Source organism: Lichenostomus cassidix, chromosome 1Ab (assembly GCF_008360975.1).
Source record: "Lichenostomus cassidix isolate B80296 chromosome 1Ab, HeHo_3.0, whole genome shotgun sequence".
Taxonomy (NCBI): domain Eukaryota; kingdom Metazoa; phylum Chordata; class Aves; order Passeriformes; family Meliphagidae; genus Lichenostomus; species Lichenostomus cassidix.
This window is the reverse complement of record NC_139481.1, coordinates 9,117,137-9,144,467: the sequence shown is the minus strand read 5'-3', so window position 1 is coordinate 9,144,467 and position 27,331 is coordinate 9,117,137. Positions and strand designations below refer to the sequence as shown.

The 27,331-nt window shown below is 40.7% G+C and overlaps 1 protein-coding gene and 1 long non-coding RNA gene across 6 annotated transcripts in view; one reads left to right on the top strand and one right to left on the bottom strand.

Moving 5' to 3' along the window:
• The window catches only part of DUSP16 (dual specificity phosphatase 16), a 62,421-nt gene that overhangs the window by 4,102 nt on the left and 30,988 nt on the right, over positions 1 to 27,331 (bottom strand). For all 5 annotated transcript variants that reach the window (XM_085049714.1, XM_085049717.1, XM_085049713.1 and 2 more), the window contains exons 3-7: positions 23,215 to 23,809; positions 21,940 to 22,078; positions 10,713 to 10,876; positions 4,235 to 4,394; positions 3,427 to 3,550 (exon numbers count right to left, since the gene is read on the bottom strand). In XM_085049714.1, coding sequence (XP_084905840.1) covers positions 3,427 to 3,550; positions 4,235 to 4,394; positions 10,713 to 10,876; positions 21,940 to 22,078; positions 23,215 to 23,445 — 818 coding nt within the window. In that variant the 5' untranslated portion in view covers positions 23,446 to 23,809. The remainder of the gene's footprint in view (positions 1 to 3,426; positions 3,551 to 4,234; positions 4,395 to 10,712; positions 10,877 to 21,939; positions 22,079 to 23,214; positions 23,810 to 27,331) is intronic.
• LOC146442901 (uncharacterized) lies at positions 6,571 to 7,452 on the top strand. The gene is made up of 3 exons (XR_014849493.1): positions 6,571 to 6,732; positions 7,086 to 7,266; positions 7,354 to 7,452. It is a non-coding gene; the product is annotated as an uncharacterized LOC146442901 (long non-coding RNA).

Sequence of the window (27,331 nt, the reverse complement as noted above, 5' to 3'; positions counted from 1 at the left end):
TGCATGAACAGCATTTGAGCTTCAGTCAAGAGACCACATCCCATGTGATACAGAGTGGACAGCTTCCCCACCATTCTCATGACATCACATGTTGCTGTCACCTCTCTCATGTCACTACTCCCCTGCCTACCCTGTTTGTCATTGTCAGGCAAGACAAAGAGCCCTGGTACATTCTGACCTTGTCCAGCAAGTGCCAGCAATTTCTGCCCCACACTGGTATTGCCCACTGATGTGATGATCAAAAGCAGAAAGGTACAAATGCAGCATTAAAACAAAACAACTTGCTCAAAACCTGCAGGTGCTCAGCAGTAGAGGATTGCCAAATCTCTGGAAGAGCTCACCTATTTTGGGGTGCTGTAGGAAGCAGCCTGGCTGGCAAACGTGTGCCAATCCTGCACTGGGGTCAGTGGGGAGAAAGTGCAATGGGACTGAAAATGTTTTGCTGAACCAGGATTTTAAATGTATGAAATACTTCTATGACATGATTTCTACTATTTATTTCAAAGTTAAATATAAAGACGTTTTCCTACCTGATTTGCAACATAGATAAGTAAGTACTTTGCTTTTAACAGGCTGCAAAATAGAGTTGCCCAAATCCCTCCTCCTCCAGTTTTGGTTTTGTTTTTTTTTTTAAGAAACATTCCTGGAACTATGATTAACCATATGACAAGAGAATTAACAAGGGAAGAAACCTTGAGGAGCTAAATCTAGTACAAACACACATAGGATGTGTCACTGGGAAAATTAAATACTGTTAAAAACAAAACCTCTCTGGGGAAGTGTACAGAAGATGAGTGTGCAGTCATTAAAAGCAGTGTTGAGAAAAATGGAAAGGTACTTGCGTATGTGTGTACATGCAAGCACATGAAAAACGTCAAACAAAACTTGCATTTTTATACTTTTTTTTTTTTTTTTTAATTTGCCAAAGGACAAACAATACTAGGGAGTTGTCAAGCTGAACAATGACCTGGAATATCAGGTTGCACAAGCCATAGTGGAAACTTCCACCATGAAGTGTAACACTGTGAAATGGAGAAATCTAGTGAGTCTACTCAGGAGAAATGCTGTAGTTTGTCCTCTTAGCGTTTGATGTTAGGGTTTTTAGCAAATTGCTTCCAGGAATTCATAGTCTTTGCTCACTCTTTTCCAGTCAAAGCTGGGTTGGTTATTTAAAGCAAGGTCCTTCTTGCCTGTGTTCTGGTAGCCTCTCCAACACTCTATCCTTTCCACTGTCTCCTCATCTCACTCCAAAATACTGGGCAGTCCCAAATTTAAAACCAGAATTTTTAAAAATAAAAGGAGTAGGGAAAGCATGCTGGATCCCCCTGACAAGTTTTAAAGCTTTGCAAGCTTTTTCATCTCGGAACTACACACCAACTGGAAGACATGTATAATGTTTAATTTTTATGTTTATTTCTGCTAAATAGTCCATTATACAAAAGATTTTAGAAGTTTATTTCTTCGACTTTCACTTCAAGTGAAGGTATCACCTTTTTATTTTTGTAATAGTGTCAGACAAACATTTTATCTAATGACTTCCACTAATTCAAAGAAAAGTATTTTTTCTTTCAAGCTTGGCCAACAAGAGATCCCAAACCAATGAGTGAAATGTTCTGCAGACAATTCTCACTGAGCCATATCAAAGGAAATATGACAAAAGATAATCTAAATTTCACAGTAGTGGCTCAGCATTTACAGTGCAAAGAGAAAAAGGCTTAGTGTGATTAATCCTTCACACTCTGTTCATGCTTTTGGTTAAGATACAAACTAGAATTTAATGCAGAGATTTCATGGAGGGATTTATAAGCTCCCTGAAGAAGTTCCCTGAAGTGTGTGCATTTTAGAAATGTTTAGTTCTCAGCCCCTATAGCCTGAGACCAGGCAGAGCTCACACCTTGCACAGTATCTATCCACATCCACTGTAATCCATCCCTGTTATCTGTACCTGGATAAATCAGTTTTTAGCTTCTTAACCAAACCTGTTCCATGTTGAAATTACTGCACAACACCAAGCTGCCAGCAGGCTCTAGTTAGGGAATGTGGGAAGTGTCTCAGCCCAGCAGGAGAGAGCTGTAGGCATCTCTTACATGAAGATTTTTCATTGCATACATAACTACGTTCAACAGCTTAAAAGAAAAGTTTCTGTGGAAATCACACTCCACATGGCAATACCCAATGGTCATCTCTCTGTCCCCATCCCTGATTTAGGGATGGTGGTAGCAAACAAACAGCCCAAAGGGACACCTCTGCCCCTGCTCCAGGGCAATGACTCAAATTGGTTCTGTAAAACTCCTTGCAGTGAAGCACCAGCTGTGCCAGGGAGCCAAACAAAATCATCATTTTCTGTACAACACAACAGAGCAGTTGGTTAAATTAAATACAGAAGTCATGGTAAACTGCAACCAAGCCATCTGGAGTGTAGCAAAGTGTTCACAATCCAAGTAGAGAAATAATGGGATCTGTAAAGGAGGAAAGGGAAGGGAGTCTCCACAAATATGACTAAATGCCACAGAGACATGATACTTCAAAATGCTTTCTCCCCTAGTTTTTGGTTAACTTCAACAACAACAAAGCAGCTTTCTCCATTCCTGGACATTTCACTTGCAGGCAGTTCTTTGTGAGCACTACCAACCACCAAACTGCAGGAGACAGATCCAGCCCAGCACTTGTCCTGAGTGTGGCTCGAAATCCCCTCAGTTCTCTCTTCAACCCTGACCATTCTGCTCTCCCTGTGGCTCACGAGATGCTGTTCCATGTGTGCCATAGCTGTTTGTGTTTGTCTGTACACACAGCTGTGCTTCAGGAATGGTGCTCCCACCCAAACACTCCAAACCATGCACTGCTCCTCTGCAGCAGGATGGAGAGGAGAATTGGAGGCACAAAAGGCAAAGATCACGGGTTGAGATAAGAACAATTTACTGGAAACAGTGATGAGATAAGAAAACAAACAGTAACAGCACAACAGGGATGACAGAGGGTGCAGAAAGACTCCAGTGATTCACACCATGGGGAAACCCCACAGTACCTGACTGTGCCACCTGACCCAGAGGGACCTTTCCCCTGCCCCTGCAGTGACAGGGGGTGGCACAGAATAACCTCCAGGTCCTGGCCCTGCCCCTCCTGGCTACTGCAAAAAATAACCCTGTCCTGGCCAGAATAGAATTTCCAGGCAGTTTACATTCCATGTATTTACCTGCTTGGATCAAAGACCATTTTGCAGGTGGGCAATTAATATCAGCTGTGTGATGTCTATTCAACACCATTAATTTGTTTCCAGAGGAAACTTATGCTTAAAACAGAAGTGTGGCCAGTGAACTACCAGATAAAACGTCTGTTTCTACTCTTGGTCATAGAACCTTTTATCATCCACCTGAAAAACAGGCCAACAGGCACAAGAGTTAGCAGGAAGTGAAGATTTGTCCCTACCTGTAAGCTTCATCCAAGGACATATCCATTCTCTTCATGATGTATGCAATGGCAATGGTGGCAGAGCGAGATATCCCAGCTAAACAGTGCACCAACACACGGCCATTGGATGCTTTTGCTTTTTCTACAGGGCAAAGAAATTGGCAAGTGTCAAACTCAGCAGCATCATACCAGGATGAAAGGTTTGCAAGGTTACTGAAAATTGTTCAAAGCTTCCAAATGAACTGCTAATTGCAAATCTCATGGAAGCTTGAAACAAAACTCACTTATTTTCTCTAGCACTGTGTAGCATTGAGTATAGAAAAAGCATGACTACACTCAGGAAACATCCTGCAGTCACAGCATACCTCATCTTAATGTGCACATAAACAGCTCTTTTTGGATGTCTGAGAAAGGTGATTGTTTCTAATTTTATGTACAAGTAAAAAGCAAGCATTCATGATGGAACAATTTGGTCATTTCAAATCTGGCTAGTTTACTTCTCAAAGGTAAAACAGAAGGTGGATGTCCAAATTTCTGATCCATTCTCTGCAGATGTATACCAGGCATCTACAAGGCTGCCTGAAAGCAGCTCTGAAGGGTCTTTGTTCTGTAATGCTGGATGGAACATGCAGTGGCAGAATCTCCCCACTTTTTGCTCCTGTGGGGCAATCACTCCTCATACAGTGAGGCTGATCATGTCCATAGATCCTGAGGGTATTTTCACACCACCCAGAAAGCACTCAAGGCTTCTCCAGCCAAAACAGCAAGGCAGACACACAAAGCAATCCAAAAACTGTTGGGGAGAGAATTAAAATTCTCTACTCACCTATAAAATCGACTGATTTATCCAACCAAGGCAAAATTTTCTCACAAAAGCTGTCGTTCACAGGCACTCTGAGGAAATGGGATTCTGGAATAAAATCAGGCTTTGGACAAGTATTGCTGGCATTCAGGACATAGCCAATGTCGTTCTGCTGCATCAGCTCCTAGGAAAGAGAGGAAGATTAAGCCTAAAGAAGTCAAATGGTACCTTTGGCTCATTGCAAAGCTAAACACCAAACTGAAATTTGTGTTGGAATTGCTTTGGCTGTGTAAGGGACATTCTTCTGGGAAAAAGACAACTCCTCAGCTTTGAATTCTTTTAACAACTTCGAATGAGACATCCAGTGTGTCCAAATAACATATGGACTGCAAATCCCATAAAAATAAAGTTAACAAAGAACAGAAGTAATGGTAGAATACCTTCTGCTACTCTGAAGCATCACTTCCAAGAGAATGAACTTTTTGCTAGTTTGGTTTAAATTCTCACCATGCAAGCTGATAACAACACTGCCCACATGCAGTTTGCTGACCCAAATATGTGTTTTCCAGACCACGTATCTGGGACTGAAATTGCCCCTTCACAGATATTGCTGGGAAATAGGAAATGAAATGGATGTCTCCTGCAGTCACCTCTCAAGTCCAGGAATTTCTTGTTTCTAAGGGGATATACAAAACTCTCACAAAACCTCTAGGAAAGAGCAGAAGATCTTGAATTAAACCATTTCAACACACCATTGACTGGCATTTTACAGGAGCCCTGCTCTGTGATTTACAATTTAGTTGCTCAGATTTCAGTTTTCAGTCTCTAGGCCTCTTGCATCTCAGAGAAATATCACAGGAACAAGTAGAGACACTAAATGTATACTTAAGAGTCAACTGGGCTTTAAAATAAGTCAGTTTTCATGACTGCAAATAAAAGAGAGGCTCCTCTTTTCTGCATCTTGCCATACTGATGGTATTTAAATTGTGCAAAGCAGTTTGTGATGCAGTGAGCACCTTGGTGCAAAAACATGGGGGAAAAGTGCTAGAAAAATAGAGATGGCTCTACCACAAACCATCCAGTCTGCTCCAAGTAAGCATATTGACACAGAAAAGCAATTTAGCATGTTAGAGTAAGCTTATCCAAGTGCCATGGTTCAGAGAGGATCTGGCAGTAAGTGACATGCAGTACTAGGCTTGGACACTGCTTACACTGAACATAAACACTGGGGAGCTTTTGGCCAGATTTCTACGGAAACTCTTATCTCAAAATAAACATTTTTCAAAAAAAAGCACCCCCCCAATCTGATTTTAATCCTTTTGTTGTCATAGCAGATATATAATAAAGTTTGTCAATCCATAGGAGCAGTAGCATGAGTGAATTTTTACACTGCAGATTTCTGCTGGAGATCTACCAGTAGGAAAATACAGTCACAAAGCCAAATGGTTGATTCTTCCCCATATTTTTAATGCAAGCACAGAGATCCTTTGGTGAGGAGAAACAGGGATGTACTTATTTAGCAGAAGAGCCAGAATTCTGTCTTGTTCAATCAGAACAACATGATGCTGAGCACAGGTACCTCACACATATGGCCCAGTGTGTGTCCAAGGGATGAACACACACAGGGATACCCATGCATGAATGAAATGCTGAGTGAGGACAAAGGGCTGCAGGGGAGAGGGGAATCTACATCAGTCATTTGCAGAGGAAACTGCATAAAATCCAGCCAATAGTGGTTTTAAACAGGGAATTCCCATGAATTTCTGCTAGCTAGCTGATTTTTGTTGCCTGGAGCAAAATGAGCAGCTCCTCCAATCTTTCTTTCATCCAAAGTCCCTCACATCAGCACATTCAGGGCACCTTAAACTAATGGACATGCATGATGTCATAAACACACCCATCCCAGGGGAACAGAAGATGGACAATTCCTTGCAAAGCAAATCATCAGAAATGTTATTGGCAGCAATGGCCAAAAAAAAAAAAAAAGGAAGTAAAAGGGCTGTATGTGTCAAGGTAAGTTCTCAGCCTTAGCGCTTCTTGCCCTGCTCACTTCCTGGGCCACACTCCAGTATATCTCAGCTTCTCATCAACAAATCCCAGTATGTCCCTGTTTGCCCCTCTCCCTTCCTTCACATCCCCCAGCTGAAGCACCAAGTCCTGCAAGCCTTCCATAGCTGCTGCAGTTGCACTTTCCTTGCCTGGCTTTCACTCTCACACAGACATCCTTAAAAGCAGGAGTGCTGCAAGGAAATGCAGGAATATTGAGAATTATCCAGAGGGAAGAGGTACTGGGAATGGGTTCCTGGCACAGGGGACTAGCTGGACTCCTGGTATCTTACAAGTGCCTGGGGGAACCCTGATCCCCAACATCCCTGCCTCGCTGTCCTGGGCTGCACAGCTTTTCCCTTCCAGGATCCCAAAGCTCTACAGCAGCAACTCCTGGGAAACAATTATTGGCTTTAGGTCACTGAGCTGAAATACTGACCCCAAACCAGCTCACTCCCTGCTGTCACTGCCTGAAGGTAAGTGAGGAGCACTGGAATATCCAGGACCAAAGCACATGCAGGGTCCTGAATTCTCAGGTACCAAGAGGGAGGTGGTGAAAGTCTCACTGACAAATGCACTGCCAGGGTGCAGGGTTGTTAAGAATATAGCTAAGGGGGGTGTGATGTATTTAGAGGAATAGAAAACTTTATTATTTCTTTTAAAACTCAAACACTGGTGGGCTGCACAGTCCAACCATCACCACTGCACAGTCATGCCAGGGTTTTGATGTAGGATTGAATATTCAAATGGAACAAGAAGGCTGCAGACGCCAAGTCTGAAATCTACAAGCCAAAAAAACCACCCCAAAATATTAGTGCTTGTTTTTCAGACAGGCTAAAGAAAGGAGTTATGCTTCCTTCTGTTCTGAAGAATCAATCATTCCCACTGTGACATGCTCCACTGTAATAACCACAACAGTGCCTTCATTGTGAGGCACCCAAGACGAAGAAGTGAATTACGATGGGAGGAAGATCCAGAAATCCTAATACTAACAACTCTGTGAAAAGAAGGTAAATGCTCTTTTGTAAGCTTATTTACATTTTATGACTTGTTTAATCTGAAAATTAATAGCACACTAAAATGTTATTTTGTTCCAGGAAATAAAATCCAGGTCTGGAAGACAGGAAAGAGAATAGTTATGCAAGTGGGAAGGCAGAAAGTTTTACATTTTAAATGCTGGTACAAACCATGAGATGGCCCATAACCACAATACAGATTGTTTTGTGTCACACTAACTTTCAGAAAAGACACTGTCATTCCTGTGTTGGCTAGAATTTAGTTTTCCTCTCTTTCACAAAGAGCAATGAAGATCTTCTGTAAAAGTAAATACTGTCTTGTGATGCCACCAATCTATTGCAGGAAAATAACCACAATGTATCACACTGAGATCCAAAACAAGCAATTTTTTCTCTTAGAATGCTTAGGAGGTTTTTAGCATTTCAACACTGCAAAAAATATGAATGTTTGCAGAATCAAGCATTTAGAAAGAAATCTGCAAAAAATACAAAAATTCTCCTAAGACTTTCCTGAATGAATCATTAGTTTTGCTGAAGGACAAAACCCAAGCATTTGTGGCTGCATATCTTTCCTAAATAAAGTGTTATCAGCAGAGGTATTAATGGTAAATAGCATTAGTATTCTGGAAAGGTCATGAATACAGACTGTCCTGCAACAACAGCAGCATTTCCTTACCCAGGCGCTCAGAGATAAACTTAGATCCTGAAAAGATAAGCTCATCTTGATAAAACCTGATGAAAATTCACATCTTTAATTCATCAGGTCAAACAGTAATGCAGATTAGGAGTTTTTTGCAGATATTTTTGAGATTATGTAATTTCAGAGAAATTGATATGTCTAGTAAATGGAAGAAATCATGAGAACACACAGAATCTGAAGGCAAAAATAAGGTCAGTGTATACAACTATATCTTAATAGTTTGGGGAATCTTACAAGAATTTATCTTTTTTTTTTTTTTTTTTTTTTTTTTCCCCAAATCTGGATTTGAATAGAAAAGAGCTATTTTAATCTTAGCAAAAAACTGACTTCTCATCTCAGGTAGCCCCAGCAAGGCCATTAAACCAAAGCATGCAAACTAAACCACTTAACTGCTCCTGGACTGTCCTAACAGAGGCAGAACTTGGCTACTTCTCCCTATTTTTTTTGTTTCTGGCCCTCTGTTTTTGAATGTTCTTTACTCCCCAGGTTTCTTGCCATGTGTTCCTGGGCAGTCAGTGCAGTAAGTCACCCTGCCTGCTCTCCCCAGTGCCCCTGTGCAGCATTCAGGCTTCCCAAAAGCCAAGCACATTGCAGGAAGAGCAGCAGAGATCCACTACTCATGTTTCCAATGTGCCACTGTGTGGCTACCACTAACTTTTGGTTAAATCCAGAAAGTGATTAAACCCAGGAAGCTGAGAGTTGCTGCTATTGGGGAAAACATCAAGTTCACTCTGAAAGGCAGAAATTGTAATTTGTTCCCACAGCTTCTAAGTATTTTCCAATATTAAAGATGGAAGCCATTTTGCATTTTCCAGAGGCAAACATGGAAACTGAAGATGTAGATAAGAGGTAGATAAGCCACTGGAACTCAGGTCGAGTTTAGTGCAGCCAACAAGTGACATGCCCAAGAGGAAAAGGTACAAAAAATAAGTAGATCTCAAAATAAAATATTTGTATTTATTCTAAAAATGGATGAGAAATCTACGAGGTCACCAATGGAAGAACTTCCCAAGGATTGACTGTCAAGGATGACACCAGGTGGTAGGAACTTCCTGAACACCTGAATAGGTGCTGTGCTGACATTTTGTGGTTCTCCATTGTAATCCTTGATTTTCAGTCCCAAGAATATGTGAAGAAGTACAAATCTGAGGAACTCCTGGGGCTCTTGCACTAATTCAAAAGTATCTGCAGCTGCAGGGCTTCCTTTGGCACACACTGAAGTGACACCAAGACTGCAGACACACTGAAACCAACAGCATATAAACATCCAGTACCTTATCAACTGAAAGCAAAGAATTCTTTTTTTTTTTTTAATTACTTAGTTCCTGTTGTCTTTTGTCTGGGGGCCATAAATGACTTTTGTGGTAGGGGAAGTAATAAGCTGCTTTGACATCCATCAGAAGTGAATCACATTTGAATGGCTGATTTGATACCTGGCAGTAAAGCCAAGGCAGATTTTAAAGGGCAAAGTAGATGCAATGACTGCTGACTATCCTCCATTTCTGTGCTCTCTGTTAAAGCACAAGTACCTTCCACGTGATTGCTTGGGTGTCAAATATCCCCTTAAAATAATTGTGAAAAATCTAAAAATAGCCTATTCATGGCCAGACTTGGATGGAGTAGAAGAAACTACTAGTAGGGAAAATAGAAATGGTCAAAGTACATAAATTTTATCCAGTTACTGGAGTACTTATGATAGCTCCTGGCTTCAGCTTTGTACATGGATAAAAAACCATACACATAAGCCTTGCACATAATTAGGGCAATATTGTAGGGTGAAGCACTCTTTCCCTCTCCCCCAACTATGTATTTAATGCCAGCTTATGAAGGCTGTTGGGGATTCAACTAATGAATAGGACTGTCAGAGAACATGGGAGGCAAGTGGGCACATGCTGCAGAAGTAATAAAAATTCCTTTGAAGGAGCCCAAGATGCAGGCTGGAAGCAGTGTGAGTTGGTCTCCTCATGGAGGCAAACCTCTGTGGATATACATAGGAATAGAGACCTATGGCAATTTGAGATAAGCTCTCTGAGACAGCTGATAGTCCAGCATCCTCTAAGTGCTACATTTGATGATTTTGCTGACTGTTTTAAGTGTGTAAAATTTTTTCTGGGCTATTTTTTAGGAGCAGAAATTACTAAATGCACATGTACTTAGAAAGAGCAAAAGTTTCTTAATGCAGTGCTACCATAAAAGCTCATTTTAAACAACCACACTGGTTGTGCAGATCTGAACTCTTCAGTAGGTGCACAAAGATTTGTTTGCAGTAGTCCCTTATTACACAATTCATGGGGTTTAAGTGCTATTTTCTCCTAGCACTTGAAGGAAATACTAAAACCAGACAATCTTCCTTTGTCCTACTGGAACCACAAATATAATTGTGTCAACCTCCAAGACCTGCCAAAACAAACCAGTCAGAGCTGTGGCAGGAAAGCCCCTGACCTGCTATCATGGCAGATGTGATAGCTGGTTGATAGGCTCCTGAGGAATGTTCCATATCATCTTCCCCAGGATGAAGGAGAAAGAAACCCAAGTTTCATTTTCCATGACCCATAATTAATTGTGTTGTGTGTGGATCACTGCTTCTCCCACAGCTTTCCATGGCTTGTGTGGGCAGCTTTTACCTGCATCCCCTCTGCAGTTTCACATCTGTAATGATGCAGCATGATGGAAACATGGAGAAAGATCCCTGGAGATCAGATACTCATTCCATGACCCACAGGGCATCCAGAGTGCTCACCTTGTTGAGGACATCTCGCTGGCACCCAAGGTAGAGATGAGGCAGGATTCTAGTAGGGCCAGTGTTGGAAACAGGGAGGCAGGGTTGAGAAATGCAGGTAGGGATGAGTGTGGATTTTCCTTCACAGAGACCAGGGAAAGAGCTGGAGAACTCAGCAAATCCACCTGTGAGAGGAAGAGCAGGTATTTAATTCACAAATGTGTGATGCTCATGCCAGTTCTCAGAGAGCAGCACTTGCTGTGGGAGATGGGGAGGCACTGAGGGGCAGCAGGAAAGCCTTAGCAGAGAAACTGTCCATGTGCCTCTTCCTGAGGGCAGCTTTGTGCTTCTCCAGACAAAGTGGGAAACACAGTAATCCTTGGTTTTTCACTCCTTACAATATGTGAAGAAATACCAATCTGTCTGTGGAACCATCCATCAGCAGCCAAGGCCTGGCTACATTTTCCCACTCTGCCTGGAACATTTCTTTCTCTCCCTCCACTTCTCAGAAGGTTTTGATGTTCCTTCCCATTCTTAATATGTGGAAATGATTCTTCAGAAAAAGGGGCACAGCAGCCAGCACACCAAGAGCAGGCACACCTTTTTATCTCCACCACAGCAAGATGCCTTCTAGCTACTTTCTTCTCCCGTATCAGGTTTACACTGAGAGCTCATTAAGAAAAAGTCATGTTTACTCAATTTGGTAAAAGCATTAATATGTGTTTAGTAAATCTTGCTTTTAAAATCCTACATTACTAATTAAAATCCTACATTACTACTTTGTGTGCTTCTCCACAATCAATGTATTTCATCCAGGACACTGGAAGAAGTTTCATCTTTCAAAACCACACCAAGCCAAGGCTTCTCCATCTCGAGTGGGGGAGGCAAAGCAGAGGGAAGATTTGCAAACCACAGTGAAAATCCCTCCCAGATGAGCCGAGTTTTAACTGAAGGAAGAGTAATTATAACCTGCTCAGAATGAAGCACCTTTTTATCATCAATGGATTGAAGCATTGACGTGCTGAATCTGCCAAATGCTATATTCACTATGATTACAGTTTGAAGATGTGAATTAAAATTACTCAGGGATAAGATAATATACTGTTTTGCCAGGGCTTGCATTACCATTGCCTGAATTATGCCTGTTCTTTAGATTTTAAAATATGTATCATTAGTAAATGTAGAAACACCAAGGCAATGCTGTGTAACCACCCATTTTATCTAATAAAAAAGCCAGCAAGCAGATTCTAGAGCAAAGGTTTTATGAACAGCAATTCCTGCTCAGTCTCCTGAATAAATAAATAAATAAATAAATAAGATGTCTCTTTTGTTAGACAGGAGCACTGATCCTGCTTGTTCCATCAAATCAGAGGAAGAGTTTGCAAAGAAATTCGCTCAACAAACTTGCTAGATTTTCTTTTGTATGGCTTAATGTTTTCCTCTCTGTTACAGGAAGAATTCCTTGAATTTATAGGCAGTATCTATCTCTGATATTGAATTTAAGCAGTTATTTGAGAGGACAGTGAAGAAAAGGAAATCAAATATTGGCCTTTAGTTTCATTTGCTTATTCTTTATTTCTTGGGAGATTGTTGGCTGCTTTCTGGATCCTCTCACTGACACAGCTGGAAATAGAGAAGTCCTTACAAAGAAGCTGCACAAGCAAGAATTTTACATCTGTGCTTTCTTTGCAAAAGGCTACATGGGAGAAGTTTAACAAATAAGGTTTCTTCCAACTACCTATGGATTTGGTCTCATTTGTGTGTGAAACCTGTGAAAAGAAATTGGGCAAGAAGCTAATGTGCAAAACACCTGAGATGTTGGGAGATGGAACCCATGCTCTGCCATCATAAGGAGAATTCTTCTATTTTATTTTTATTCCGGGACTCTGTCAAGGCCAATTGAGATGATTCAAGGTTAGCTGCTTCAACACTTCCTCTAGGGCATTCATCCTTTCAAAGTCATGTTTCTTCTTTCCTACTCATGCTTTCCTAGTAGCCTATTGCTTCAGTACCCTTACACCGTGAATTACAATCCCAAAACTCTCAAATCTCTGAGTCTGGCATTACATTGCCTGCCTTTCTATGTGCATCCAAGTGAACCCTCCTTTCCTTTGAGTGTATCTCAACCTGGTGTTAGTTTCTGTACTGAACTGACCTGAGAAAGCACAAAACCTGTGACTTGTTTCAAATATTAAGCTGTCTTCCCTGCCACCCTCTATGACCAGGTTTTCAGAAGGTGAGTAGCTTTTCAATGAATGTGGCTTTGATGTATGGCACTTCCCAATACAAAAAGCCCATTCTAGGTCAGTGTGTGTGGAAAAATTGCTTAAAAAACCCACAAGCAAGCAAACCTCATACCAACCAAACAAACTCACACGTGCATCCTGCTGAAGTACCAATTTCTTTAAGTGCAACCAACTATCAGGGGTCTGGAACAACAGCATCCACATGTACAATCACTGAGCTGCCATGGCATTATGAGACTCATTTCTGTTCAAAAGAACTGTACGCATCACTATTTGCTTGCACCAACTTACAAAATATATCTGTTTTTTAAATATACGGGGAAATGCATTTAAAAAACCCTCAGCACCTAAGATGTGTGGAGAAAAGGTATTTATTTCAAAATTCTCTGTTTTCTAACACAGATTATGGCTCCCCAGAGTACCCAAAGCTGAACTCTACAGCCAGTCTACATGAGGAACCTCTTAGGAGAAAAGTGTTTTAAGCACTCAGACCACCTGTACACTTCTGCTGTAAATGAAGCAGTCTTCAAAAAATAAACCTTAAACACTTGGAAAATTAATTTACTCTGCAGGTAGGAATGCAGAACAGAAAATTGAGCCTTAAAAGAAAAATGGGACAGGTTTTGTTTCAAATTCCATAATCTGGGGATGACCTTTGCAAGAAGGCAATTTTTTTCTTTACATCTCCTTACCTACCTCAGTTGAAACAGGGCCATTGACAGCACTGTGCAGTTTGTTTTGGTTAGAGAAAATACACTTTTCCTCTGGAGTTAGTTTCTAAATAATATCTTTTCTCCCACCATTACTCCAGCCTCATGTGAACAATAAATCAACGTTGAAACTATGTGGGGGGATGGGGGAAGAAAAAAATGAATGGATCATTAACAGAGCTATTGGGTTAATAGTTTCACTGAATTCTTTGATAAATGTCACTGGGCCTCAGAAATAGATGACTGACAAATAACCCCAAAATATTCTCTCCTAAATAGCTCTGAGCCACACAGGTTTTCTGTATTCTTGGTGGTAAGCTGAGCCAAAACAGCTCTCTTGACATTCAGCAGGATGTCTCTACAAAACCAGGTCAAGGTGCCAAAAGCTGTCAGTGGTTTTGCAGCCCCTGTGTGTGGCAGACAACCCAACACCTCCCAGTCCTTACAGCAAAGTGTTTCTTGCTTACAATCCTCCACATCCATTAGCAGAAACCTGGCAAGAGCCAGTAAACTGCTTGATTGCCCTGTTGCTATGGTTCTGCAAAGTGGGGACTACAGACTTCCCTTTGATCAAGGCTTCCCTAACTCCAACTGGGATCATAAAGGTAGGATCTCGAAGGGAATCTTGGTAGCAGAAGTGTCAGCTCCCTGCTCAGCCAACTCAGGAAGCAAAATAGGGCCAAACCCAGAAAGGGTGAAAAAAGTTTCAGCAAAATTCCATAGTAAAAGTTATTCTACCTTATAGATTCATTGCACAAGTCCTTATATAAACAGAACTCCCAATTAACTTTGCTAGAAACAGGAAGAGGCAGGGAAAGAATATGGGATCAGGTGGCAACAAATGATAGAGAAATATTATTGATTTGGCAAGAGCTTCCTTTCACTGAGGGAATGGAATCCATCCAGATCCTTATGATTACTTAGTTTAACTACCACTAAACACAAACCATGAATTAATCCAGAGGAATGACTCCTGAGAAGCACAAGCACTTCCAGCAGCTCATTTCTCTGTGTTCAGTGGAAACAGAGCAGGAGCATTCTAGTGCTGCCAGCTGCCCTGCTGCAATCAGGGACTGATTTGAGTGCAGATTGTGCAGGTTTGCAAATGAAACACCACTTAAGCCCAAAGGTCTTGATTTGAAAGTTGTGGTGTGCAGATCATATTTAATCAGTTTTAGCCAATATTTAATAAAACCTTTCCAGTTAAATGACACCATAACAGGACAGGTGGATGTTTCTTATGTTCACGTTACACTGATTTCTCTTCTTCCTCCTTGCCTTTGTATTTCCTTCAATGGGATGTCAAACTATTCAGAGATGTGACCAAATTTGGACAAGATAAATTCACAGGGAACACGTTAATTACTGATTAGCCCCAGGGAAGAGCAAAAAGCTTAAGCAAAACCACCAGTTACTCAAAAATCAGTTTTCTAAATGCGAGCATCGTTCTTCATTGACATCCCAGAGCACAGATCCTCCCTCACACATCCATCCTATGTCTCAACTTACACGTACTTCTAACATACAGAAAAGAAAACTCAATCAGGGGGCAACCCTAATATCTCATGTAGTTGCTCATAAAATTACTGTTGAAACAGCCAATCCTGTAATTCTTTTTCATCCTCAAGTGTCTGCAGAGATCTGCACCAGAATTTTTATGCTTATTCATCTAGAGAGAGCTGCTGTTGCTAGTCAGGCATGTGCATACTGAGAAAGCTCATGAAGGAGCAGAGATCTGACTGTGCTTCAGAGATAAGGTGAGTTCAGTTTGGGTGTGAAACTGAAGAGCAACAGCTGAGGTGCCACTCTGAGTTTCCTCACAGCTCTGCAGGGAAAGGGAAAGATGAAAATAGGGGATGTTAGCATTAGGTGTGACTTGTTTTTACTGTGTAACTGTCCAAGTATGGAGACAGCTCCTGCAAAGATGAGAGCTCCATGCATACACAAATCCTAACAGTTAAAAACTTAGAAACAAACTTTGCCATTCAAATCAGATACTGTTTCTTTCCCCCCTGCTTTGGATTCCGACTGTTCTGAAAAGGGGGAAACTGGTTTTCTTCAATGAATTCTTGAAAACCAACTAGAAGCTACTTCCTTCCTTTTCCCACAAGACCTAATTGTCTGCCAGTACATCAGTGTTAATTCAGCATCAAACACAAGTATTTTAAACCAGGGAGTGGGAAAGGTCTGAGACCCAAGAGATGAGTCAGAAAACCAAAGACTACATGCATGTACTAGGACAGCATTGCAAGAAGGAGACTTTGAAGCTTGTAGGTTTAACAGACAATTTCACCTTTGTTAAATCCAGAATTTGCTTCTTCATTAAGGGCATTAATTATTCAGAATTTTATATAACCACATACTAATAAATATTATATTAATATCCCCTTTTTAAAAGGAATATTGTTATCCTTTTTTATCCTTTTTCATTTAATTTTCCCTTTTAAAGGAAATGAAGAAAGAAAAAGCAGGAAATTTTGCAAGTACCCCTAAAACATAATATTTAGGGCCTCTGATTCTCAGTAAGCCTCACCAAATGCCTGTATTCAAAGGTATGCAGTGGAGTAACTAATGTTTAGCTTTTGGGGTTGGTTTTTTTTCCTCTTTCAAATAGCAATTTAGAATTTGTTACTGTAAATACTGATTAGTGCCAGGCCAGTAAGGTAACATTACCAAAAACTAGGCTAAAAAAAATAAATCAAACAGCACTATAGCAAAGGCAAAATACACAAACCCCCAACTTCTACATTTGCTTTGCCTGGGAGGCTCTTCGTGCTCTGCCTGAGCAGCACTCTCCCAGTCCCACTCCTGTCGAACATTAACGTGTTTATCTAAAAGCTGCAGTATAGATTTTTCCCTTTGCCGTAAGGAAGGAAAGTTGTAAACTTTCTGACTCACAAGTTTTATGAATCTGCAATGTTTCCACTCTGTTTAAACGAGCTGCAGACCTCCCCAGGCCATTACAATTCCCGCATTCCAGCTCCGCTCCGCAGGGACCTGTGCCATTTTCCATTACATAAGCTCAGGCTGGAGAGCCCTGTCAGAGCTCCCATCCCACTCCTGTCCCCTCCTCAGCCACGGGCAGTTCTTCCACAGGATCCCAGGTGTCCCAGTTTGGGAAAGCCAGGGCTGTTTTGATTCCGCTATTCCAGGTGTTTTACAAGCACAGTAGCAAGGGAAGTTCTTTGCCCCGGAGGGTTTCTGCCTTTGCTAAGACAAGGTTAATAGGCAGGTTAAGCAAACAAGGAAGGGGAGATGTGTGAGAATGGGGTCAAGCTTCCCATCCCACCCAAGTGCCATATTCCAAGTGGCACAAGTACAGAGAGCAGAGTGGACACCCACACTCAACCTTTCTGCCTTTAAGGGGGAAAAAAAACCAAACCAAAAAACCTTCACCATAATTTCAGTCAATTAAGTTTCACAAGTATCCAGAGGTATCCAAAACAAAAGCAAACTTAACAAGTTATTCTTGGGTTTGAGAAATGTTATGTGAGCTCTGCTCTAGTCAAACCTTGCTCTCTCTCTCAAAAGACAGCAAGTGGATACACATATGAAAGTAATAAACCCTACTCCCATTCTTTAAGTGCTTAAAACAATTATGGCACTAAATGAACACTGAAAATTGCATTTTAAGTACAGAGGGTGGGAGGATATTCACAGAGGACTGGCTGTAGCCAAGGGTACTGGCTTTTCTAACCTCTCTTAAAAACTGATGGAGAGGGAGACTTTTGGAGAGGGTGATTCAGAGCTAAGCTCCTCTCTCACTCTCATCTCCTCCCCACCAACACTGGCTGTACTCCATCAGTTATGGGACCACTTGGAGAATTATGCATTCTCTCAGCAAGATTTTTACCTCTTCCAACAGAGGCTTCCTTCTAATGGAATCAGCCAGTCAGAGTATCAGGAAAGCTGCCATCATGGTGCAACAATCCCTCCTCCTCCAAACACTGGCAGGACATTTAACAGCTCATTCTCATTATACTTATTTCAATTTGCAGGTAACCTGATTATTTTAACTGATGATCACCACTTTAAGGTGTGCTCAGGGTACTCTACAAGGACTTATGAGTAGGAAACAGTCAGAACTTCAGTCAGCCACAACTGAAAGTTATGAAGCTCCAAATCCAGATGTTAAAAGGTGTCAGGATGTTTGCCAGGACTTTATCAAACCTTGTGCCTTCTCTCAGTCCACACTGAACCACATGGCACCCCTTACCTGACATATGGGGCTGCAGAAACTGGGAATAAAGCCCTGTCCCACAGCCCTGGTCACTTCTGCCCATGGAAATAACCAAGTCTACCTACAAGAGAACATTCTCTAGATTTCCTGCTCCTCTGCCACAAGGAAAGTTTCTTCTGGTGATAAAGCAGGGAGAAAACACTGGGTTTTTCTTACTCAGCTTTGCTTTAGGCAAGTAAGACAACACAATGGTGAATGTGCCCCAGAGATATCGGTATTTTTAAACTAAAAATTTCTATAAATGGGCTTCCAATTTCAAATATTTCTAAAATGAATGGCAGGATAAAGGAGACTGAAGAAGAGTTCCTGACTTGCTTCCTTCTCCTTGGGTCCTCCATGCAAGTCTTCTGTTCGGTACACACACTTTGTTAGGTAAGAGACAGGTCAGGGGAAACAAGGAATTGGGAAGTTCCAGCAAAAACATAACTTTTGCCACAGTCCCTGGATAATCACTCACTGCTTTGTTTCCAGGACCTTTGTCCAATCTCACTGAACTCATTCTGTTTGCTGTTCCTTTACATACTCATTCTGCCTAGCATGTCATTCACTGCCCACTGCATGTGGCCCCAACATTGTCACTGAATAGAAAAGCAATAATTTATTTCTCCTCATTACAGTAGCTTTGTGCTCTGCAGGAGTTTATCAGAGAGCTCTTGTGAAGGGAGAATCCACTACATCACATTACTACTGATATTTTTCATAGGCAGAAAGGCATCAAAAAATTAGCAGGCAATTCCCCATCACCCATTGTTTTGAGATGGAGGCATTCAGTGTTTCAGTGTTGAGCTATCAGTTTTTAAAGACAGTTTGTATATACAGAAGGGTTTTCTTTTTTTTCTTTTTCTTTTCTGTTTGTTTTCAGAAAGCTTCTGTTTAGACTGAGTGTTTTGTGCAAAAAAAGTTAAAAAAATAAACACAAAATAAAAAACTGTGCTTCACCTTCTTCACAGGAAACACTTGAAAGGTAACCATCATGAAGACATCTGTGCTTGCAGGAGTAGAGTTAAGCCAGATGAAAAGCAGCATAAGAACAAGTACTTAAGGAAAGTAGAATATGAATGATTTCCATTCACATAGTGGAATAGAATTTAATCAAGACTCTTGATGTTTACTGCCTTAATAATGATCATTCAAGCAAAAATCACTGTCCCTCCTAACTGTTTGTGCAGACCAGGCAGAAAAATCATAAAACAACTATTAACTAGGAAAAGGACTCCATGCAAGTAAATCCAATTCTCAGCATATGAGAAGGAATCAAGTGACATCCCTGTGGTTAAATCTTACTTAACTGAGAGGAGTAGATGCCATGATGGGAACAGAATGAAGCCCTCAGTGCCCACATTTCAGTCTTTTGTGCACTGTTAAAAATCAAGAACCAAACCGAATATTTAAATTACTGAAAACATTCCTCACCAGATTATAAATATTTTTATGAGGTTATATCAAGACCTTAAACTAATTGGTGATGGTTCCTTTGAGGTCTTTACAATAGTTACTTCAATGAAAAACAACCTGCAGGGCAGAGCATACCTTATGGACAACCTAAAGAAAAAAAAAACACCTCACTGAGTGCTCAGTAATGGGGATTTTCAAGAAGAACAGAGGCAGGAATTTCAGATATTTGTTAATTGCTCCTTATTCTATCCCAACAAAAAATATTTTCCTACCCCAAAATGTTTATTTAAGGTCGCTATTTTAAATAAACCAGATTTAGTGGCACAGGGAAAACTCAAGTCCAAAGGTTTTTGTTTTTACACAGTACACTGACCCCTGCCCTCATTAGGGGCCATAAACATTTATGAGAGTTCGTCATCAGCTTGCTGAGACAACATATTTTATCTCATTTTCTAGAGCCACATATCAATAAATTCCAACGAGCTTTTTGTAAGCCTGAATCTACCCAGTCTTCCTTCACCCCACATCCCGAAAGGTTTCTTGTGTGTGCATTAAGTAGCCAGATTTTTAATAGATGTAAAAATAACCACATGAAATAAGCACTTGTAATAGATCAGTAGTAAATTATTTCCTTGTATTTCCCTTTTGTCCTTAGACTCTTCTACCACTGGTTTTAAAGCCATCAGTTGTTTCTGCATTCATAAATATCCCCATCCTAGCTATGGAAACAAACAGAAGAGGGAATTCTCAAACCTGATCTTTGCTAAGAGAAATCCATTTGACACGTGAAAATAAAAGTCCTGCTTTTTATAAGGAGGATTTTGACACATTAAATTCCCCAACTAACCCTTACCAGCTATGTGTGGCTAAGTTCACCTCAGCTCATGTGCACTACTATCTGGCTTGTGGTTAAAGTAACGTTTTCATCTTGAACAGACAACTACCACATGCTGGAAATGAAAGCAAACCAAAACAATTTCTGACAGTATCACTGCAATACATGCAACTGGTGATTGGATTGCCCAACTGATGCACTGGGGATCTGGGAACACTCCCTGCCTGCTCCTGTCATTCCTGCAACAGCCACAGGCAAGGCTGAGAGTGGAGACTCTCTGAGCCCTTCTTTCAGAGGAGATGACACAGAAGATCAGAGCCTCCACAAGTGAGGAATGGTGGAAGGAAGGGAAGTTCATGATGCTTTCCTGTGTTTGGCTCCTCCCCAACACCTCCCTGCCATGAGGTCTAATTCTCAGTTTTAAGAGAGCTGGTTCTGTTTCCATCATGGAAATTCAGTTGTGGATAGTCTGATTCCTGCCTGGAGCTGTAATCTGCTTCAGGTTATCAAAAAAACCACTCAGGACTGATGAGCAGAGTTGAGTACTCAATACAAAGATTTCTGAAGAGAGATGAACTGCTTCTAGACTGGCCTATTTTTCAAATAACAATTTTCAGTTTAAGAGAGTATTAACCACTTATTTCAGCGCTCTTGCATTAAGCATTTACTGTGCCTAGACACCACACAATGACTTGGTGGCTCATATGTAAGAAGAGTTACTTAATCTAATACTGTAGTCCACCACCCATAGGAGCAATTCTTACCTAGGCAGCAAAGGAAACAAAAGCACCAACCCCAGCCAAAGCAAAACCCCACCTGGCTTACTGTAAGCAAAGCTCACATGAGCACCAAACACACATGTCCAAGTGCAGAAATTATTAATTTTCTCTGTAATCACCTTCAAAACTAGTTGAGAAAAAAAATCTCAGTGCCACAACCACCTCCCTCTCACTGTCATCTGAAGTCATTACAAACTGCAGTGAAAACCTGCTGCTAAGAGGAAGAATCTCTCTGGAGTTATTTCCCTTTCTGTCATCATTATTCAGTTCCTGACTGTGTTTCAGCATTTCTCAGAGACCAGGTGTACACTTCATTAGATCACTGATCCAGTCAGTGCTCCAGTCCATTTTGCAATGGATTGATCCAGTCCATTTTGCAATGGATTTCCTACTTGTATTCATCATTCCCTCTTTCAGCTTTGGATCTACTTTGTGCCACTCCTTGTTCCTTCTTGTGAACATTGCCTACTGTTCCCTGACAGACACAATGGCACAAGCACACATTGAGACCAGCAAATCCTGTATTATATGGAACTGAATTTCTATAGATGCTTTGACCTGGGATTTAAAAAAAAAAGAGGGTAAAGGAAAAGACCCAAATGAAGTGCTACCACTTAAGGAGCTGAAATTTAAAAGTCACACAAACTAATCTCCATAACTCTGAGAGATAATTTCCTTTGTTCTTATTTTAGTAATTAATAGTTCAGTAAGGAAGAGATTTTCTTCCTAGCATGTACTCCAATACTTAAAAAAAACCAGGGAAGCCCATTTCTTTTACTATTTTTGACCCTAAAATAGAAGACATACACATCTGAAAACCTTTGCATTGATCCATTTTCATTTACACAGAGTAAGGTTGTAATATATTCCCTGTAAGACACAATTTCTAAGCACTGCATGTGTTACTATATGCAAAAAGCACTACAGAAAAGCCTGTGCTGTAACTGCAGTTTATACCAGCACCTGCAAAACTACCCAGGTCTGCTGTATTTCTTGCTCCTCTTTATTCAAGTGTTTCAGAGGTTCATTTTGGTACATCTTACCTGAAAGCAGGTACACAGAGCTGAAATTCTTCTCCAGTTTGCCCAGGAGCACAGTAAGAAAGCAGTCAGATGACAGAGAGGTCACATCTTTAGAGCTTTGGTCATACACCACCACTTCCTGCTTGCAATCAATTTCAACCTGAAACACAAGGAACTCAGAGTCAAACAGGAAGGAGGAAGATGATTAAAAGCACCACATTATCATCTCCATCAGGGTTCCCACATATTTGCTATAACAGCAGTTCAGATAGATAGATTTCTTATGCACCTGTTCACTAAACAGTTTTCATTTTATACTTCATAACCCTCTCAGATTTAATTCCCCAGAGAGTTTCTAAATTGATTATCTGGTGCAAGTTGAAGCCCACTCCACAAATTTCTGTCATTAGGTAATTTTGTGTCACTTGTGAAATGCTCTACCTTCAGCTAGGCTGGTGGATTTCTTTAAATCTGAGCTTTTTAGATGGCCCTGCCTCACTTTCTGCTTCTGAGGGTTCTGTACATAAACAGACCTTAAACTGCTTCTAAGCCACACACATTTTGGTTACCTGCACAAATTTATATATAAAATAGGTTTTAGATAATAAAAAATAAAAAGTTTCACTTTTAACATGTCAAGGCAAGAATATAGTAGATTATTTTTGTACCCAAAACACATGAAACAAATACCAATGGATAAAAAACCCACCAACACCCCCTCCACACAAACACACAGAGATATACATTAATTTTAAACAGCATAGCTATTTTCATTTTGCTGATAACACTGTTTGGAAAAAACCACACCCCTCCCCCCAGATAAACAAACACCAAAATCCATCAAATTGCTCCCATGGAAAGCCCTTCAAACAGCAAGTAGGAGGCAGAATTGACAGAGGCACCGTTTCTTTGCAAACCAAATGACCACTTGCTAAGCAAGCCCCACCACCACAGACCCCAAAGAATCCTTCAAAGTTTAGGAGAGAATGTTTCCTGCCTTAATTACTTACATTTGTGAGACTCTGCTTTGCAGGATGCTCGAGAACCCTGAATGATTTTTAAATCCCTTCCCTTTACTCTGTCACTGATTCTACAAAGAATCCCAATGATAAACTCAATAGCAGTGAATAACCTCCTTGATCAGGTAACATCTCAGCTAAACTCGGTCCTCTCATATTTTCAGGTTTTGGTTGTTTTTTTTTTTTTTAATGAAATACCAAAGGAAAAATTATTACAAGTTGCTTTCCAGCCACTCCTTTAAACAAATCCAAGGAAGAAGAGGAAAACGACCCCTACCTTGTGTTTTGCTGAATGCTGAATGAGCTCTGTAATCAGAACTTTGTCCTGCTGCAGCCTGCGCTTCATGAGCTTGGAGCAGTTGATGTTGATGGCATCCAGGATGTGGGATGTGTTGTATTCCACAAAGGGGCGGCTATCAATCAGCAGCAGCTTCTCTGTACCACTCTCCAGCAAAGCCACCAACTTCTCGGCCACAATGAGTTGAGTCCTGATCATCTCATCGGCCATGACAACAACGAGGCCTCTTTCCCCACCTCCCTCTCTAATTTGCTGCGGTGATGTAATGGCTGTGTACTCAAAGGCTTAGCCACACCATTGTACTAGAAGTGTATGAGGTCATGCTGGTAGTGACTGGCAAAAGAAAAGTTAAATCCATTTTCAGAAAGAGCTCTTGGACTGAATGTCTCCTCCTGCTTCCAGTTGATGTACAAAGGGTTGGCTCCACAAAGCAGCCCCTCACGTCTGATTCATGGGGAGATGACTATGGAGTAGCCATTTCACAATTCACACAAAAGATGCTTTCTGGCTGCTGCTGCATTACATCATTCTTTACCTTTGCTCCCACCCATCAGCTTTACACCAGATTAAGAGCCTGTAAGAAGGGGAAGATGAAAAAAAACAAAAAACACCAGATGAGGCCATGAAACTTCGCAGAACAAAACATTCAGCTCTGAAGCTTAGCTGTACAGTGAGCCATACCATATAATAAACACATTCCTGAGGAGTTCTCCTCTCTGCTGGATGTGCCAAACACCTAGAGAGAGCATTGGCAGCTACAGGCTCTGAATCTGTTCCAACGATCTTGCCTGGACAATTATCTTGTATTTCAGGCAACATACCCTGCCTTAATTGCAGACTTTTGTTGCCACCAGCTCTGCCTCTTCACAAGACTTTGTTAGAGCATAATTAAGAGATACTGCCCTAAATCATGGCATTCCTTTCAATAGCAAAACTATTTAAATGCATTTCAGCACTTCACCACTTAGTAAGAAGTTGTAAAATTAGTTTTTTAAACATTTAAACATTTTAAACCTTAAACATTTTTAGAGTTTAATGCCTTGGAAAATATTTCACAAACCAGCACTGCAAGTTGGGGAACTGAAACTACACAAAAGAAAGTACCAAACTTATATCCACCCTCTGAAGAAACCAGGACAAGATGCCACATCAGGACACAGACATTTTATTTGAATTATTCACCAGAGATGGATGAGGCCTCACACTACTGGAAAGTAAAGCAGTGAGCACTCTTCTCTTCTTCCTGGAGCTGGTGTGATGTTTATGAGAGGTGTGTAGCATTTAGCACTCATGCTAAATAATCTCTGAAACAAGCTATACTTGTCTAAAATTAGATCCTGACAGCATCTGAACAACATCAGCTGAAACAGTGGCAGCAGCAGAGCAGTAAAACCACCCAACACATTTGACCCCCCATTTGTACCACTGCCTCCCAGCTGCCCTGAGGCTCTTCAGTCTCTCAAAACACATTCTGATGGCACAAGTCCTTGTAGGAACACTTCTCACAAAGGGGCCACCACAGGGCTGCATCCTTCAGGGACTTAGCTTACATTTTAACTTCATTTTATAGTGTTGACTTGCTGCTTCCATTTGCAATGTTTGTTATTTATCTTAATTGCAGGAGAAGTAATGAATTCAAATGATAGATAGATTATTAAAAGTCCTGTTACACCAACAGGTTGGTTGCATTTGCCCATAGGAAGTCCCAGGTCAGAAGATATTTACTCTTTAGACATATTGTACAAATCTACATTTACAAAATCTTAAGCACATTGAATTCTGAAAAAAGTACAACCTTCACCTTTACAACCCAAAAGAGGAAACTGGAAATTGTTTAATGAGTTTTATGTGGCAATACAAGAAAAACACCAGCTTCCACACAGACTGACATTAGGTTGACAAAATGTGATTTTCTGTTTGTCCTGACTTTAGTGCTGTTGTGACAGTGCTGTTAAGCTTGTCCAGATAAATGGAAGCACATAGCAGTGAAATGCATATTGCTCTAAACTCTAAAAAGAATACTGGAAAATATACCATACCAAGTCTTAATTAAATGTTTTAAAGAACCTGGTTGGCAGGTGTGCTCCCCTTCAAAGAGCAGTCATTATACACTAGTCTCAGGAAGGTATCAAAAGACTGTTGATTACCAAAATGCCATTTTGCAAGGAAGGGGAAAGAAACTTGATAGTTATGTCAATTTTTTCCCCCCAGGAAAACAGTATTCTACAATTTTTAAAATTATACTTCACATGTCCTGTCACAAATTTTTATTTTCTTTTATTCACATCAAAGGTTGGCAGATACTAAATCCACTGAACTCAATGAAAACTTTTCCACTGGCTTTAGTGGGAATTGGCTCCAGCTCTTTTGTAAGCTAGACAGTTTGTTCGTGAACTAGACAGTTTGTTTTGATGGATAAATTGCTGACTTAAAATCCAAGTAATAACAGGAAAATAAAGCAGCTGAGAAAGTACAGAACTCTAAACCAGATGCTGTTACAAATACTTAATCTTTAATTTGCAGCTTTCACTTTGGGTATGCTTCTTATCTTCTAAATGCTTACTGTTTGCTGTCTCAGGCTTCATTTTGATACAACAGAAGTTTGTTTCAGAAAACCCTTGAGAAGAACTCAAACCAGTCGTATCTGGTGACAGGGTAAAGAGCATGTAGCGAACATAAGGCAAGTGGGCTTCAGCCAAGAATCCTTTTAAATAACCTTATTACCTCAAAGTACAAAGTACCTTGAAAGCATTCTGCCCATGGCTTGAAAGCAATAAACTTAACAGTAATGTCACCTCGAGTTATTGCAATTGAAATCCTATTTTGACAGGAACATCTCCATTGGGCAGGTTTTTCTTTTAATTCTCTCTGTTTCTGGAACTATCAAAGTTTGGGACTCTTCCCTGGGACCTATCTAAACAAGAGAAACTGGCAACCTCCTGCTTTAGGTAAACACTTGATCTCCTCCCTTTCCTCATGACTGCTCTTATCATTCAGACGCTATGAGGTGTTGAAACATCTGTTTCATTTCGAATGCATTTGTAAAAACATAAAATTCAATTTCTTGACTGGTCTCTTTCTACTTGTGACTTGGATCTCAATGGTATAATAACGCCCATAAAACAATGTACTGTAATGCATTGCCCCAAACAGGCCATTCTGTTGCTGACCGCAAAGCTAGGAAGCCATCCTAGTCACAGGGAGTTCTGTGCTGAAATCAGGATTATGGAAAGTGATCTGTAATCAAGCCATGAGAATCCCCCACAAACTCACTCATGCACACACTGCTAACACTGCATGGCTGCTTCCTCCTTCTAGAGGAATCGCAACACTGGCACTTTTAAACAAGAAAATTAAACATTTAACTCACTATTAAACTGTAAAGATCTGTTCCACACTTGCCCAGCACCTTTACAGCTTTTCCTTATTGTTTAAAGAACCAAACCAACAAAACCCCTACTATCTTGCACACAAGCAGCAGTGGATTTTTAATGTGTATGTTTAATGCTGCCACAGAACGACAGGATCTCTCTTGCCTCAGGGACTCCTGTCCCCATCCCAAATGGCTCAGATGCTGTGAAGTGTCACATTTTCAGTTATGTGGTTGTGTTTGGTTTTTCAGTCACAATAACTCACATTCTGTATGCACTCCTAATTTCTACTGCTATCACTTTGACTCCAAGCAATTCCTTTCTATCACAACAGGATGCTTGTTTAAGTTATCTTAGGCATTGGCTCATATAGAATCATAGAATTATTTAGGTTGGAAAAGACCTCCAGGATCATTGAGTCCAACTGTTACAGTAACATTGCCAAGTCCACCACTAAGCTCTGTCCCTAAGCTCCACATCTACACATCTTTTAAATACTTCCAGGGATGAGAGGCAGATGTAGTAGAATATATTTTTAAAACTCTCAGAACAAGAGTGTCTAATTCTACCTCGGTAAAGGAACTAGCAAAGAGCTTCCAGAAGCCTTTCTACAATCTCTGAAAGACTTCTGCCTCACATAAGAAGATAACCTTGAAGTTGAACCTTGGTGTCATAAATGCCTGGCTACGTCACTAACGCCTGCTTTGTCAGGAGCTTGCAGCAGT